This window comes from Pelophylax lessonae, assembly GCF_965119305.1.
Source record: "Pelophylax lessonae genome assembly, chromosome: 13".
NCBI lineage: Eukaryota > Metazoa > Chordata > Amphibia > Anura > Ranidae > Pelophylax > Pelophylax lessonae.
The window spans coordinates 59,710,312-59,728,887 of NC_138780.1; the positions used below are offsets into that span (position 1 = coordinate 59,710,312).

At 45.3% G+C, this 18,576-nt stretch overlaps 1 protein-coding gene across 1 annotated transcript in view; it reads right to left on the reverse strand.

The window, feature by feature from the left end:
* RTF1 (RTF1 homolog, Paf1/RNA polymerase II complex component) overlaps positions 1 to 18,576 on the reverse strand; it is a 588,556-nt gene that overhangs the window by 35,568 nt on the left and 534,412 nt on the right. Inside the window, exon 17 of the mRNA XM_082242851.1 lies at positions 3,123 to 3,234. Coding sequence (XP_082098977.1) covers positions 3,123 to 3,234 — 112 coding nt within the window. The remainder of the gene's footprint in view (positions 1 to 3,122; positions 3,235 to 18,576) is intronic.

An 18,576-nucleotide genomic window follows, 5' to 3' on the forward strand; every position in this document is an offset into this window, starting at 1 on the left:
ACAGGGGGAGGGTGCACAGGGGAACCCAGATTAGTGAGGGTCCGACCGTCCCAGGGAGGGGCCCGGGTCCACCCCAGAGTCAGCCATGAGGAGCAGGGGGGAAACATTTACTCACCATACCGGAACAGGCGGGCACCAACTCCTGACAGAACCCCTCTCCACTGAGGTGGGGGGGGGGGGCTGTCGGCCAATACGGACGCCGCGACTCAGATTCCGACTGGTCGTAGGCGACCTGGCGAGACGTTTAACTCGCAGGGCCAGTCCCCGTCCAGTGGGACTATGTCGCGGCCAACCCAGCGCGGAGCTAGGGCCTGCACGCGCTCGTAGGCCGGCTGGGGTGACCATCGGATCTCAACATCCAGCCCGTCGCCCAGATCCAGCATAATTGCTTGAAGATCTCACAGGAACAAACTGGAGAAAAAAAAGCTAACTAAAAAAGATTTATCTAAAAAAGCTTGCCAGGACCAGAGATCCCAGCAAGGAACTTAGGTCCTTACTCCTGACTAGGCAGAAAAAAAACTGACATCCTGTAGCAGGGAGAGAGAGGATATACCCCCTGGGACTGCCCATAAGGTGTGGCCAGAACTTTTTTCCTGCCTAGTGTCCTACTCCTGTAGGGGGCAGTATATCCCTGCTGATATTAATCAAGAAGTCTGCGTCTGTCAATGAGCGACAGAAAGCGGCATCGGCGGGCCCCCCCCCCAGGGCCCTCATCGCCTTCTACAGCCACTGCACCATACCCGACTAAGGTAGGGACCCCCTATGAAATAGTGGGGAGAATGGCCTGCGGGGGGAGCCTTGGATGGTCCCTCGGGACCCCACATACAATGGGGGTAACCCGAGGGTCCGACTCTCCCAGAGAGGGGCCCACGTCCACCACGAGACCGCAAGAGATTCAGGGGGACACTACTCACCATACCAACGGTATTCGGGTGGGCACCACTTCGGACAGACCACCTCTCCAGCCGTGGTGGGGGTGCTGACGGACAAGGTATACGCTGCGACTCAAGCCAAACCAGGTCATGTGTGTCCTGGCGAGGAGTTTCACTCACGGGCCAGCACCCATCCGGTGGGGCTAGGTCATGGTGACCTGCACACGCTCGCTAGCCAGACTGGGAGATCTTAAAGATCTAGAATATCCAGTCCGAAGCCCTGTCCGGCTGTTGACTGAACATAACTCAGGAACATAACTAGTTAAAAAAATAAAATTCAGACATAAGGTTCCCTTTTTACATAAAAAAAACATGCTACCTTTTTACATAAAAAACACGCTAGGACCAAATTCCCAGCAGAGAACTAGGTCCTTACTCCTGACTAGGCAGAAAAAAACTGAATGCCTATAGCAGAGTGAATGAGTGTATCCCCCAGGGACTGCCCTATAGGCGTGGTAAAGAGTTTTTCTGCCTAGTGCCCTACTCCTGTAGGGGAAAAAAGTTGGTTATATGGAGGGTGAATGATGCACAAGGTAACATATAAATGATGTGATAATAGGTCAATTTATTATGATAATATTGTGTGAAATGCACACTGTGCAGTACAAGTCATGATGTTTCAACGATAAACAGAAAGCAAGAAGGACAACATGTAACAAAAATACAAAAACCGGCCGGTACAAAAAATGACTTATCAGGGTGAAAAATAGGGGATGTGGGTTGGTCCAGACGAAGCTACGCCACGCCCAGCGAAACTAGTTGATGTCATCAGCCCGGCTGTGCACACACTACACTTCTGTAGTGGATGGCGGATGCGAGGGAAAGGAGCGCACGGTTCTCACAGACTGAGACAGCCGAGTCAGGAGGACACCTACCGTAAGAAAGGGAAGGAGAGCGGCAGACAGCAGCAGCAGCTCAGCAAGCAGACAAGCACAGGACATCTGACAGGACAGGTACTTTTTGCGGGGCGAAGAAACAGCCAGAACTTACAGGTACATACACTGAGTATAAGCTATACTGTCAGCAGAACCATTGTACCTTACAAAGTCCCCCAGGAACCCTGGCACCATATCAGGACAATTGCATACACACCAGCCACTCACTGTCGCCACGATGCATGCATACACCCTCTAGGCATTCCCCACATACCAGGACACCCAACCGCTATACAGTCCAGCCCTGGTAGGCAATGCAGAGGAATATGCAAAAGGATTAACTATCCCTCCAGCATATCCTCCATCCGGATCGAACTCCTCTCCAATTAACCCCCGTCTTACCGGATCAGCCCCTCTGCACCCTACATTGAGTGATATCGCTCCACCCGTCGCACCCGAGCTTCCACAAGGAACTTATCAGGCCATACACAATTAGTGAGAGGAACAACCTCAAGATTGAGACACTCCATGTGAACTTCCCACATCCCCTATTTTTCACCCCAAGTCATTTCTTGTACCGGCCGGTTTTTGTATTTTTGTTACATGTTGTCCATCTTGTTTTCTGTTTATTGTTGAAACATCATGACTTGTACTGCACAGTGTGCATTTCACACAATATTATCATAATAAATTGACCTATTATCACATCATTTATGTGTTACCTTGTGCATCATTCACCCTCCATATTACCAACTTTTTTCTGCGACCTATGCAGAACACTTTTCCCATGTATGCTATTTTGGTTTAGACGGTGAATACAATACTTACTGAATACACTTAGGTGTATACACAGACACGGGTATTTTATCCTAGGTCAGCACCAACCTCAACAACCACAATCTTTGACATACTCCTGTAGGGGGCAGCATAACCCAATGGTTAAGAAGAATATGGAGCTGCGTCTGTCAATGAACAATAGAGAAATAAATATTTTTTTTTTCAGAATTGTCTTTTTTTATAGCGCAAAAAATAAAAATAGAGATGATCAAATACCACCAAACGAAAGCTCTATTTGTGGGGAAAAAAAGGACATTCATTTTTTTGTCGCATGACTGCGCAATTGCTAGTTAAGTAACGCAGTGCCGTATCATAAAAAAATGGCCTGGTCATTAAGGGGTAAAACCTTATGGTCCTTAAGTGGTTAATTTAATGAGAAATAAAGTCATTCTAACAAGATCCTCCAAATCTTTTCTTGACTTGTTCACAATTTACTAGATTTTCATTATTCCCAATGTTTGTTTTGCAAAAAAATTACCTGAACTGGGAACTTGGAGGTCAATTTTTACATCAAAGTCGTGCACTTTAAACAGGTCCTCTGAGAGATCACTTGTGGGTTTGATGTTGCCATCTTTATCCTGGTTTTGATTCTATAAAGGAATAGAATAAGGTAATGCAAAATTCAAATTCTACTTATCAAGTGATAATTTATTTAATATGTTTTTTTAAAAGATTTCATAAAAAAGCTGCACAAAACTTAGAAAGCCAAAATATTCAAATCTACTATACAAAGTAAAAAAAGATTCACTGTAGGGGTTAGATTGCACTATGAGGGGTAGAGTCTTTTAAGTAATGTTTATGAGAGGTTCATATTGATCAGAAAGATGACCATAGGAGCAAGGTAGACCTGAAAACATCACAATCATGAAGGGGAATATTGGGATCTACCATTTGACACCTGAACTTCCATCTCTACACAAGTCTTAGACAGTAGAGAGTTAAAATGTTTCCAAAAATTTGGAGTGATGATTCCAGCAGCATTAAGGCTACGTTCACATGTGGGCGTAGCGGATCGCGGGAAGAATCACTGCGATTCTGCCCGCGATCCAGAAATCCTTGCTGCGATTTCCCCCAGCCGAATCGCGGTAACATCGTGCAAACAGAATCGCGGGACGCATGACGCCCAAAAAAGGTACAAGAGCTTCTCTTGTGCGTCATGCGTCCCACGATTCTGTTTGTGCAATGTTACTGTGATTCGGCAGGCGGAAATCGCGGCAACATCGCACAGCGTTTGGGGTGCCATTGCAAATCACAGGCAGGCATCGCACAGGCGTTCCGCATTTGCAATGATTTCTGAATCGTGGTGATTCTGCCCGCGATCCGCTATGCCCACATGTGAATGTAGCCTAAGTGTATAAGCATTTTTTTTATATTTGTTGGGGGTCTGCATTTTTCATGTGCAAAAGGAAGGTGGCAGGGCAATTCTCTGTCGTGAGGTCATGAAAACAGCTCCAGCCTGTTGGCAAGAGGCCAAGGGTCCTCTGTAAAAAGTCCAAGGATGTCTGTATGCTAGGTTCTTTGGACCCAGTTTGGTACCAGAAGAACCACTGTTGCCCTATCCTACTGTATTTATGGAGTGGGCAAGAGAAAAGGCTCTGTGGAGGGAAGGAATAACTACCCTGAACAGAGGCCAGGGGACAACTAGTGTATACAAGACCAGAGCTAGAGGATTTGTGGATCCAAAAACAAGGAAGGGTAGTTTGTTGTTTTAGCTGGAGACTAGAATGCCCACATCCAGAATCTCCTATGTTTGGTTTTTAAAATTTTACACAGATGGTTGAAAAAAACATTTTCCCTTGGCCCTAACCACCAAGATGGGTCACCTGAAGACGGATGTTGGGTTGATCAAGCGGAACATGAACAAATTTAGAGAGTGGCTGGGTAAGGCAGAACGTTGCATCGGCGAATCAGAGATCACTCATAGGGAGCACCTTGGAGATATCCGCAACTTGCAGGTGCGTGTCAAATCCCTGGAAGCTAAAGTGGATGACACAGAAAACCGTAATCGCCCGAACTCAGGATAGTTGGATTGCCGGAGAATGGATGCTGCAGAGTTCACAAGCCCGCTTTGCAGATATCTTCACAGTTGAGAGAGCACAAAGAATGCCAGCAGTTAAGGGCCCTAGTGGCTCTCCGTCTCACACATTCACCTTCCACCTTTTTAATTTCAGAAGACCGAGCTAATTGTAATCCCTATCTTAATGCACACACTGCATCAGCTCCAGACTTGTTTCACTCTATTGTCTACTATGGTTGTACTACTTTTCATGACCCCTATGGGTGTTTTGTCTGTTATTGTTCAGGAAATTAAACGCTCCAAAGTTCTAGGGGGAGGGGTGCAAGAAGGGTTGGGGATTACGGTTTTCCTTAGGTTTGGTTCAACGGCATGCTATGTGATACTTGCATTAACTGTGGAAACCTACTGGCAACATGAAATGACTTGCCCTTCTGGGTTTGCTAGATCTTTGACAGGCAGACTTAGGCAACATTTTCTTCCTCTAGCCCCATGGCTCCTCTCACCATACTTTCATGGAAAGTGCAGGAGCTCAATGCCAAACTCAAACATTCCCTAGTTTTTACCTTTCTTAAAGTATGTTTGCCACATCTGTATCCTACAAGAAACTCATCTGGTACCAGCAGGGTCCTAAGCCTCAGACATCTTAGTTCAGAAATCTCTGCCTTTTTCCTTAATAGATCTTAAGCTGGACCCAGAGGGCAAGTATGTTCTCCTACATGCTCTATTGACTTTGTTTGAATGGTTATTCTGGGTGTAGCCTTTCCACCGCCAGTGCACTACTGTCACTTACATAAATGGTCATCCTTACTAGCTGGCTATCCTGCATCCCAACTGGTGGTGTCGGGTGATTTTAACATGCCTCCTTGCCTGGCAATGACTAGATTGAACCCTTGATAACTGGATTTTTGTCTTACCATAAAATCCTTTTCTCTGAGGTTCACTGATAGACACAGCTTCAATTGTTCAGACCAGAGAGTATTCTACTGTCACTCTTCAGGAGCAGGACTAGGCAGAAACCTTTTTGGTTATGCCCTTAGGGCAGTCCCAGAGGGTATACCCTCACTTTCTGCTGTAGGACTTCCAGTTTTTAACCAGTGTCAGAACAACAAATAACTCAACCCCAAAATAGGGACGGGTGCGGTGTCCGTCAGTGAACATCAGAGAAAAGGATTTTACAAACAAACTCAGAACTCCCAACAAGGCTAAACCTAGCCAACCAGTTAACAGGAGCTCACCACCAGCAAATTCATTTTTACCCTCAAAAAGTGGAAGTCTCCACAACCGCAGCCTGCAAAACTTTGCGGCCAAACGTCGCATCCAAAGATGCAAGTACATCCACCTTATAAAATTTTGTGAATGTGTGTACAAACGACCAAGTAGCCGCCTTGCACACCTGAACCACTGGCGCCTGATGACAGAAGGCCCAGGAGGCACTAACCGCATTCATAGAATGCGCTTTAACAGGTTAAAGAAGAACCTGACCCTTAATGGAGTAGACTTGCACCACAGTAGGCCTACACCACCGTCTGCCTGATTCAGTTAGAAATGGTCGCAGCAGAGGCGGCCTGTCCCTTACGAGGTCCACCTGTAAGAACAAAGGATTGGATTTCCTAATCTGTTCACCGCCAGGTAAACCCGAATTGCCCTTACCACATCTAAGAAATGCAAGGCAATTTCTTTAGGATGTTTAGGTTAAGGACATAGGGATGGCAGCACAATGTCTTCATTCAAACAAAACCCAGAGACAACCTTAGGAAGGAACGCCTGACAGGTACGTAACACCACTTTATCCATATGAATCACTAAGGTGACCGGCAGGACAATGCAGACAACACCAACATGTGACGTGCAGAAGTAATAGCCACCAAGAAAGCCACCTTCTGCGACAGTGTGAGCAGAGGAATTTTCCGAATATTTTCAAAGGGAGGCCTTTGCAGCACTGACAATCAAACTGAGATCCCACGGAGGTACCAGGGATCGCACCAGAGGAGCCAGATGGCGAACTCTCTGCACAAAAGTGTGAACCAAAGACTTTGCCGCCAACGGCCTTTGGGGAAAAAAAAAGCCAAGGCAGAAATCTGGCCCTTGATGGTGCCTAGAGCTAAATGTTGATCTACACCCAATTTAGGAAACTCCAACAGGCGAGAGACAGAAAAGGAGTGGGCAGAAACCCCCAAGACTCACACCAAGTAATACACGCCTTCCAAACTCTATGATAAACCTTCCTGGAAATAGATTTCCTAGCCTTCAACAGCGTAGGAATCACTGACTCCGACAACCCTCTGTCTTTCAGCACCTGGATTTCAATAGCCACGCCGTTCAAGCGAGCGACCGTAAAGAAGGATGAAAGATTGGTCCCTGAGACAGAAGATCTTCTTCGGCCAGAGGATCCCGAGACCTTGACCTGAAACTCTGTACCTTCCTAGTGAGACGGGAAGCCAGTAGGTCCAGATCAGGGGTCCCTAAACAAAGACACAGTTAATGAACTGCAAAGGGCAGTTTGGCGCCCGATATTTGAAACTGAGCGATTGTGACACCCGAACCGGGTCACCCGCCAATCCTGCAATCCAGCGGGTCACCGTCCCTGAGCACACCCCACCCGGGCCACTCCGTGCGCCCGATCCCGCCGAACACCCAGCCACCCCATTACCCCACCCGTCTGTCTGCCCGTCCACGTCACCCTACCGGGCGAATCAGGTGACCCTGACCCCGGATCACACCGTCACCCGCCGGCTGGAGAGGAGGAATGACCCGATCCGGGTAGGAGACACCCGGGAGAGCTTGATGGAGTAATTGAGAAGCGCCCAAGCCTGACATCTATTAGCCATATCGGTATAACAACTCGCCGGGAGAGGCTGTCCTATTGAGAGTAGCCACGAAGTTCTGAAGTGCCTGAGTGACATCCATTGACCACTCTGGTTTAACTACTAGCTGGGAGAGGCTGTCTCATTGAATTGAGTAGCCACGGAGTTCTGGTAAGCTGCTTGCCATACCCGTGCACAGAGGTGTCCCCTTCTCACACTTTTCCTTGGTGTCACCGGAAAGTGTTTTCTTTGATTATCCTGCATGTGGATTTATACTATTATCACCAGTTTTTGGGACTGTATTCATTAATTTGGACACTACCCTTTCTCCTTTATGATTTTGGAGTTCTAATACCATATATATTTCTTCACCTATTTCTAGCGCTGCACTTTTTGGAAATACAGTTAATGAAACACCTCTGGGTGAAGAGACCATTCTCCCGGATCCAACATCTCCCGACAGATAGTCCGCTTGCCAATTCTCTACCCCCACAATGTGCACAGCAGAGAGAGATGGAACATATTGTTCTACCCACCTCAAGGTGCCGGCAAAATTTCGGGCCGCCAGGGCACTCTTTGTGCCCCCTTGATGATTGACATATGCCACAGCTGTAGCATTGTCCGATTGTATCCGCACAGGGTGCCCCTGCAGGCTGTGCGGTGATCGCCCGAATTCCCAGGATGTTGATGTAATGTTCCGGTACCTTTGGTACCCTAAATTACACTTTCCACAAGTGTATGCGCCCTACCATTTACTTTTGGAAAGGTGCGCATACACCTTTAAGACTGGAGCTGTCATCACTCAGCGCCGGACTAGATGGCTATTTAAGGCGTCGGCTCTCACTCACATGTGTTCGTTCAAACACCCTTATCTGGATGCTAACCTTGCTTGAAGCTTCCATGCTTGCAAGCTTACTTCGCTGACGGAACCTCGCTGCGCTGATCCCTGTATCCCGCTACTGGATCATCCGCCTTTCCTGAACCACCCTTCGGCTGTATCGCTAATAGTGCTAAGTACCCCGCAGGGGAATTCTCTATAAACTTATACTAAGCTTACACTATCTAGCTCTGCATAGTAGAGACTGTTTATCACATCTGCATAAACTAGATTGCTAGCTCTTGAGACTACTGCTACTTTTCTGCACTGGGTTGATCTCTTTTGTATGTCCACCTGCTATTCTATCATCTGCTATCATACAACATTGTTAAACCTTCCTGCATCCATCTGCTACTGTCTCACCTTCAAGTGTCTATCACCTACCACCTCCACTCAACCTATCCCTCAAACCTTCATCATTGTGTTACCACATATATAAAGTCACTCTAGGAACCAGCTTGCTAATTGTGTGTATTTACTGGCTGAAATAAGACCTTCCACACATGATGAGTCATTGAGGTTGGGAATGGTATCTCAGCATATCTCTTACATGACAACTGACGTGGAACTATTTCTGCAGCTGAAAATCCACACCATATAAGAAACGCAGGAGCGTTACAGTTGATCGGCAACCTGGACCAATCCCGAGTCCAGACACCTTGGGCGAACACACTTCCAAGACACCTCCTCATCCAGACAGACTGGCATCTGTGGTGATTACAGTCCAATACAGGGGAAGAAAAGATTTTTCCAAATCAAAGGGCCGGGGAACAAAGTCACCATAGGAGAGACACCCTCATACCCCCACTCAAAAGAATCAGATTTTCCAATACAGCGGATCCTTGTTCCATTTGATCAGAATCTCCCTTTGCAAAGATCTGGTGTGGAACTGCACAAAGGGAAACGCCTCGAATGGGGAGACCATCAGCCCCAGTACTTGCATTTAAGTCCTAAATGATGATCGATGTATGGACAACAGGACCCGAACAGCCTCCTGTAGCTTTAGCAGTTTTGTATGAGGAAGAAACACCTGGGCTGACGCTGAGCCCAGCGTCAGACCCAAGTAGTCCAGCTTTTTGGACGGAGACAGTGCAGATTTCTGAAAATTCAGTGTCCACCTGAACTCCTGCAGAGTTTGCACTGTAACGTCCAAGTCAGCTTCTAGAGCCCATGAAGACGCTGGTATGCAGAAGCAGATCACCCAGGTAACCCAGTAGCGCGATACCCTTCTGCTGTAACAAGGCCAAAAACTTTGTGAACACCCGAGGAGCTGAGGCGAGACCAAAGGGTAACGCCCCGAATTGAAAGTGCTCCTCACCCAGAGCAAAACGAAGTAAACGCTGATGCCCAACATATATTGGAATATGAAGGTTAGCGTCCTTGAGATTGACAGAAACCATCAGATCTCCTTGATGAAGGAAAGCTACTACTGTGCGGATGGATTCCTTTCAAAATTTCTGAACCCTCACAAAACAGTTCAGAGCCTTGAGATCCAATATCGGACGAACCTTGACTTCCTTCCTGGGAATTGTGAACAGATTTGAATAAAAATCCTGGAAAGGTTCCGACTCCGGAACCAGCACAAAAACTCCTTGTGCTAACAGGTCCTGCACTGCCCTGTAGCCGCTCTGGAGACCGACGTAAGTTGGAAGGAAAGAACCTTGCCGGGGGCAAGGACAGAAACTCGATCTTGTAAACGAACCGAATCAGTTAGTGGACCCATTTGTCGTGAATGAGCAAGGTCCACGGATCTAGAAAAAGGTGAATGGCCCCCCCCACCCCAAATGCGGGTGAGGGTGCCCCTTTAGGCTGGGGAAGACTTGTTTGCGGAACCGGAAATGCCCATTTTGGACTTACCATTCCAGGGTTTCTTGGAGCCTCCCACAAAGTTATGGGTGCATCTTGAGCCCTTTTACTGCGAGCCAGCTGGACGAAAGGGCCATTTGTGAGCCAAAAAGAAGGGACTCCGCTTACGGTGAGGTCCCTTACCCTTAGCAGCCTGTGGAAGCGATGTAATCTTGCCTCCCGTGAGGGCCCTTAATGATCTCTACCATAGAGGCACCAAAAAAATGGTCACCTACAAAAGGGAAGACCGGTCAGTACCTTTTTAGAAGCCTGATCAGTACTTTAACCAGATCATGAGGCGAACGACTGTGATCCTTCCTCACAGAAACCCTGCCGGCCGAGGGGGGCGCATCCAGGGATGCATAACAAATATACTGTAACCCTTGGATCAAACTGATCTGCCAGCTCAGAAGGATGTTAAATCCACTCCAGATCCGGGCGCAAAACCTTAGCCCATCTTGTCCTGGGATAACAAGGTGATAGCAAACACCGGTCTTAAAATTGCCACAGAGAAGAAGAGGTACCTGATCAGAGCCTCAGCTCTTTTGTCTACGGGGTCCTTATAAGACAGGGAATATTCCACCGGCAAAAGTGTGGTCTTATTCAGCCTGGAAACCTGAGAGTCCACTGATGGTGGAACTGTCAATTTCTTCAGAAGAGACTCCTCAAAAGGATATCTTCTAGCAAAACGCTTCGGTATTCCAACCATGCTTTTCCAGGAACCCCACTAACTAGTGACAATCTCGTCAAAATAGGCAGGAAAGGGAAAAACCTTATTCACCTTGGAAGATTTGCGAGTGCCAAATTGCACTGGCATCACGACTCAGCAGGAGCCGAGTCCTTTCCCACACTGATACAATCAGGGCCTCCACCAGCGCGTTTTCATGCGCAGCCGCAGAGGACGACTCGTCCTCAGTATTAGAGCACTTAGCGTGCATGGACACAGACCCAGTGGGCTGACTCTCGTCTGCGGTGGCCAAATCCACCTTAGAGTCTGAAGAAGCAGAGGACACAGGTGAAGCCGGGGGCGCTTCTTGCCAGGTCCCCTTTGCAGGGCCATATCTACTTTGGCTACTAGCGACTGCAGGGCTGCCATCATGGCCGCCAAAGAAGACTGAGACCCAGAGGGTCCCCGCGCCTTCTAGGAGTGGATCGGGTGGTGAAACGTGCTCCATAGGCTCCATGACCATAAAGGGTTAAATGGGACCGCGCTGCTCAGCAAAGAAAATATATATTTAAAAAAAGGATGCCCCTCCCCCCTGTGCATCGCTATGGCACCACAAGACTCAGCACACCCGCGGCACTGTATACAGCAGAGGAAGGAGATTATATATATATATATATATATATATATATATATATATATATATATACACCCCCACAGGCTCACCACCCGATTGCCAAAACGATCTGCCACACTGCAGGAAGTTTTGGCTGACCTGACACTAGAGGCCCCCACAGACTCAGCACTGTCTCAGACTAGAGGAAAATGGCCGCCAATGCAATTATATGGGGAAACCAAAAACATGGCAGCTGAACTACAGAAACATGGCCGCCGAACCCAGAATACAGAAAACCACAGAAAAATGGCAGCACCATGCTACACTGCACGGACCCAGGTCCCCAGGGGAAAAGTTCACAGACCCCAGAACGGGACCCCCTAGGGACACCCCCGCAGCACCCAGGTACAGACACCCACCACTCCTCCAGCCCAGCACCATGTAGCCCCCCTACCCAATTTCATCCATGCCCCCCAACAGGGGCCGGGGGGGGGGGACAGGGGACAGATGAGGGCACCAAAGTTAAGGGAGAATCCCGCGAGGAGGAAGTACACAGGGGGGCCTACCATCCCCACGACCACCCCAGCAATTCCGCAGTAAAGGAGCGGGGGACAGTACTCACCATACCACAATCGCAAGGCGGACGCCACTCCCAGCAGTCCACCGCACCATCTTGGAATAGGGGTGCTGCGGCCTGAGGTACGCTGCGACTCTGGTCCTAACTGCTGTCCTGACCAGGGCTATGCGACCTCGTGAGGTGTTTCACTTGCCGGTCAGCCCCTGTCCAGTGGGGAGTTAATAGTTGGGTCACCCTCGCAGGCCAGACTGGGAAGACCGTAAGGATCTAGGCTACCCAGTGCGTCGCCCAGTCCGGCTTTAGATTGCAGTTCATACAGGATCAAAAATAGAAACTAAAAAATTCCATTCAAATAGGAAAATATGCCAGGACCGCAGATCCCACCATTAAGTCAGGTCCTTACTAGTGACTAGGCAGAAAAAAAACTGAAGTCCTACAGCAGGAACTGATGGTATACCCTCTTGAACTCCCCCAGGGGCATAACCAAAAAGGTTTCTGACTAGTCCTACTCCTACTCCTGAAGAGTGACAGTATAATACCCAACGGTCTGAAGAATTGAAGCTGTGTGTCAGTGAACAAAAGAGAAAATTCTTTTTTTTTTTTTTGATCATATTCTTTATTGGTAATTTTATACAAAAACAAATGCAAAAAACACACGTCATCTATGCATATTAATACACATATTAACAAAGAAATATATCAAACACAAAAAACAAAACCAAAACAAAAACACCCAAAGTATAATTTGTGTTTTCCAACCATCTGTTGTAGGCGGATGTAGTGACAACCAATTTTGTGCTATTTGCGAGCTTGAAAAACACTGCACACTATCGGGACAAAGATATTCTCCGAAGAAACCTTCCAGTAAATAGAGACTGCACGCTATTTGTAGCCTGATCATCCCTATTGGCGGTGTCTGTCCGGATCTATGGCAGTGCAAGGAGAACTTCACCACACAAATGTATATCAGCCAGCCGGGGCCCCGGTATTCACTGCGGAAATATTTGTGATGTGGAATTCTTATCAGTTTAATAATCTCTGCCCTTTTACCAGGATTAATGGCTGGCAACTTTGTTATATTTGATCCATATGATTGAAATACTGCTGCTATTGTCTTTTGCAGATATATTGAAGTACCATTCACTGAAACCGTAGCATGATCACTATCAAATATGTTTTTTTTTTTAAACTATATTGTATAGGATTCACTCTAGCCATGTGGCAGCCATGTTGCTTTGTTTCACTTTCACTTGGCAGTTAGAGTCTCATGCACACAGCCGTGTCTCTCCATAAACATACACTCCCCTATTCTATTGTACTTTTGCATGTATACATGTCTGTGATTGGTTGTGTTAACACCACCACCCCTGTAAAACGCTTTTGTTCTCTGACTATAAAATAAACCAGGAGGCAGAGAATCTTCAGTTGGCATCGATTTGACACAGCGTGCGCCTGTTTCTTTCTTTGTCGCCGAGCGCTTGGATAACTTTATACAAAAGAGCTATACATTGTACTTTTCAGTACAAGGGATTAATGGGACTTGGCGCGTATTAATATCCACAAGTGCGCTTTTCAGCACAGCGAAGTCTTCAGGGCACCGAGCTAATTGCTATGCTCCAAACTCCATTAATTTCAACAACAATACCAGGGTCTAGGTGCAGCTCTATTCTAAAGACCAAATTAATAGTAGAGATAACCCCCTGCCAGTAACGGTGAAGGTTCGGGTATCTCAACATATGTATTAAATTAGCCGAAATCCAGATTGCACCTTGGACATGGTGAATCAATACGCCGCCACTTAAATAACTTCTCTGGGGTATGATAAGATCTATGTATAAACAGTTGAGTTAATTTTAGTGTATGGGGGATAGGAAGACTAAGGGAAGGGTTGATAGTGCCACCTCTCATTGATCATCTGATATAGGCCCTAGATTTTGTACCCACTGAGCCCTTGATGGTATTGGTACAGAGTCCTGAAACTTATAACAAAGTATGCAATATAATTGCGATGTAAGACACTTCTTAACACCCCTTTTAGTCAACAACGCAATAATTGTTGATTTATTTCCAATACCTGAGAGTGAGCTTGTGTCTGTAAAGCATGTCTAAGCTGCAGTTGTGAAAAGGTCTTTATCACAGTTGTTTTATAATGGTGTTTTAAATACCATACCCCCCCCCCCTATTCTTCCAAGATTCAAACCCCTCTAATTTCTGTAATTCTACATAGCTTGAGTTATCCCATAACGAGGTGAACAGCATGTTTCCACCAACATTTGTAATGGTTTTAATTTCCCGCCATGTTTTATCAAATTATTTGGCCGTTAGAATCAAGAAATCTGCAAAGGGTGAAGGGTTTTCTAAAAGAGCAAATTTTGGATACTCGCCATAGACAGACAAGAGCAGACCCTGTATTGGGTCTGTGTCTGACACTGCTGACCATCCAGCAAAATGCTTTAATTGCGAACCTAGAAAATAATTCTTAGCATGGGGTATATTTAATCCCCCAGCATCTTTAGTGAATATGTGGAAAGTTTAATGCGTGGTTGTTTCTTCCGCCATATAAGTTCTGGAAAAAGAGCATCTAATTTCTTAAACCAAAACAATGTGATCCATATGGGAGAGTTATGTAATATGTAAAGTAATTGCGGTGTCCATATCAATTTAATCAGATTGGCTCTGCCAATCACTGTCAGTGGGAGTTTACACACGTTCCTACATTTATCTGAATTTAGCCAGTAGTGGTTTAAATATTCAAATGTATATAATCCTTCACATTAAAATATTTGTGAATAGCAGTATCTTGTTAAGTATTTTCAATTTTAATTTCAGATGCTAGATGCGGTAAAAGGTGTTTTCAATTTATCTAAAAAGGTAACAATATCGATTTCTCCCAATTGATCCTAAAACAAGAAAATGACCCAAATACAGAGACAATCTTCATTAGTTCTGTTAATGAGCCTGACGTATCCCCCAAAAAGATAAGAGCATCATCTGCCTATAATGCTATTTTTATCTTCTCTACCAGTTCGACAGAATCCATGATTTCAGGAGTTTACTATGACTATTGGTCCTTGCCATAAGGCAAACACAAGTGGGGACAGAGGGCAACCCTGTCTAGTTCCTCTGGATAATAGAAAGGTGGACGACAAGGTACTATTCATTTTTAATTTTGCCCTGGGATCATTATATAACATTTTTTGCCATGTTAAAAAGACCGGACCTATACCAAAAACAGTAAGTACAGCCCATAAGTACTACCATTCTACCATATTAAATGCTTTGTGGGCATCCAGGCTCAATATAGCCTTTGTACCCATATTCTTCATAGGCAGTTGCAGGTTTAAAAAAGTCTACGAATAATTGTCCCTCGTGTCGGGATAAAACCAGTTTGATCCTCATGAATTATGGTCTTATTATATTGTGACAACCTATTTGCCAATACCTTGGCCAAAATCTTAACATGCAATGTAAGGGGAGAAATAGGCTGATGCGATTCTGGCATTAATGGGTCTTTACTCTGCTTAGGTATTACTATTATTGCCTCCTGCATTGAGTCCGGAAGTCTTTGTTCCCTAAAAGCCGCATTCAATACATCCAGGAGTTCAGGCTGTAATATCTGACCATATTTGTTTAGATATTTCAATAGGTAATCCATCAGGACCCGGGGCTTTGCTAGCACACATTTGTGAGACTGCTTGCTCCAATTCCTCCAAGGATAAAGGGTTATTCAAAAATTCTCTACCTATTAATTTAGGTTTTGGGATAAGGAGTTTACCCAAAAACGGTTTAATTTGACGAATTGCCTCCAGGAGCCTGGTCTCAAAGAGGTGTATAAAAATCAATATACTCTGAATGCTACTTGTGTCATACACTACTACTGGCCTTGTTGAGCACTAACACCACCAGCATATGTCCAACCTGTTCCTTAGTGTTCTTAGTGTTTTTGATTTAGAAAAAATCTTGTATTTTCTGCTTTTGTTAGGGATAGGGTTCTGTATATCTTCTGGGCCTCCTGCCAGGCCAATCTACTACTTTCAGTAGGGTCCGTAATAAAGGCCTGCTCAGCCTGTTTCACCATCTTCATTACCTTCTTCTCATGTTGTTTTGATGAACCTTTCACTTGAGACTTCCTTAATTATTATACCCCGTAAATGGGAGATCATCGAATCCCATACCACCAATGCTGTGTCATTATTTTCAAAATATTCTGCTAAGAGTCCCTCAATTATGCCCCCATTAGCAACAACCATTAGGGATTAACGTTCCAGGGTAAAGACATTTCCCCAATGTTATCATCAAGATTAGAGGAGAATGATCTGAAAGTCCTCTTGAACGATATTCAATAGAATCTACAAATGGCAAAATGTTATCACTTCCCAGGGCAAGATCTATTCTTGATAAGGATCTATATGTACTTGAACGGCAAGCGTATTCCTTGAACAGTGGGTGTCTTAACCTCCATACATCCAGCAACCATCTCCTGTATACAACTTGCAAACCTTGTTTTTGTTCCCTTCCTGTGGTTTTTTGGTTATTGAATCGATCCTCCACCACATTAAGTATATTAAAATCTCCCAATAATATTGTTGGTGTAATCAGCCACTGTACCATCTTTTTATAAACATTCTCATCAGTATAAAGCCCGATTCACACTAGCGCAACATGTCAGGCGACTTGTCAGCCTGACAAGTCACGCTCCCTCGCGGTCCATTGACTGCTACAGGACCCGTTCTAATAGGAGCGACACAAGTCGCTCCGACTTAGATAAAGGGTCCTGTACTACTTCGGGGCGACCTCGGAGCGACTAGCATAGACTTCCATTATGTGAAGTCCATGCAAGTCGCTCCGAAGTCATGGTGCATGGGAATGCACAAGTCGCCCCCGACGTAGTAAGGAGTCGTGCCGCCCCAGTGTGAACCGAGCTTAAGGGGGAGGTATATAAACATTCACAAACAAAAACGTTTTTCATTTAATGTACACAATAACATTATATACCGTGCCATAGGGTCTTTAAAGCACTGTTTGCATAGAAACCGTACAGAGTGAGAGATCAGCACGCTCAACCCCCGAGCATATGTAGAATAAGTAGTATGGAATTGAAACAGAAATTTAGATGCGTCAGTGTGCTGTATCTTCTTGCTCCAAATGGGTTTCCTGCAAAAACGCAATTGATGGTTTATAAAATTCCAATGCCTCAAAGACCGCTTGTTTTTACCCTCTATTGCCCATGCCTCTCACATTCCTTGAAAGCATTTTAATTTTACTGCAAGTCATACCTCCCAACCTAATAAAATTAAATTTGCACCAAACCAACCTTTTAACACCACACATCATTACTCGTAATTCCCTGAAATATATATTACTACTAAGTAATTCTTTATTATAAATGTAGCCGGTATCCCAATCTTTTGAGAGAGGGAGAGAGAAAAGAAAAAAAAACCCCAATAGAAAAAACCCCACACACTAACTTGTTAGGACCTCTCCCAAATTACTTAGAGGCCCAAATCCACATCACCCCAGTCCACACGGGACACATACCAGGGGATCTACTAGTGGAAAATTAAGCAAAAATTTGCTAGTACCCAAATAAGGAAAAAACAAAAACAAAAATATAAAAAAAAATCACCCCATATGCATAGCTATATTTAGTGCTCACTTTTACATTTCCTTTTATTTCCTGAAATGCCCTATGCCTCTTCCCCATAGGGAGGCGGAAAAGCAGAACGAACCACCATCCACCATGTGGAAGGAGGTGTGGGGGTGGGGGGAAGGGTTACCTCTCCTACCTTCTTCCTTTATAATTTAGTACATACCTAATACTAATATAGAGAGATCCCGTCACCCCATTTATACCCATATTCTTATACCTTGTTATTTAAACCATTTATCCAACCAGGCATTAACTGCCTCTGGGGTAACAAAAAAGTGTACCATGTCTCCATCCATAACCTGCAATTTAGCTGGATACATTGCATATGTTATTTGTCTTGCCCTTAATCTACCTCTTCACTTCTGCAAATTTTGCATGTGGTTTCTGTATCTCAATTGAAAAGTCTGAAAAAAAAAAGAAATCCCATTTTCTTGTACTCAATATTACCCTGTTTGCGTGCCTTTGCTAAAAACTGAATTTTTGACTTACCGTAAAACCCTTTCCTCTTAAGTTCATCGACAAATGCAGCTCCATATCTTCTTTACCACTGGGTTATGCTTTTCCCATCAGGAATAGGATACTAGGCAGGAAAAAGCTTTACCACGCCTATGGGGGCTGTCCCTGCAGGCATAGCCCCACACATTCTGCTACAGCCTCTAGTTTCGTAGCAGTGTTTAGAAGACAAAAAAACCCACTCAGAAACAGAGGGGCGGGTGCTGCGTCTGTCAATGAACTTCAGAGAAAATGATTTTACGGTAAGTCAAAAATCCAGTTTTCTCTATCATTCGACAGACGCAGCTCCATATCTTCTTTAAACCATTGGGATGTCCCACAGCAGTATTTTCTTGAGAGGTGGGAAGACAACGCAAAGAAGAACGCAAC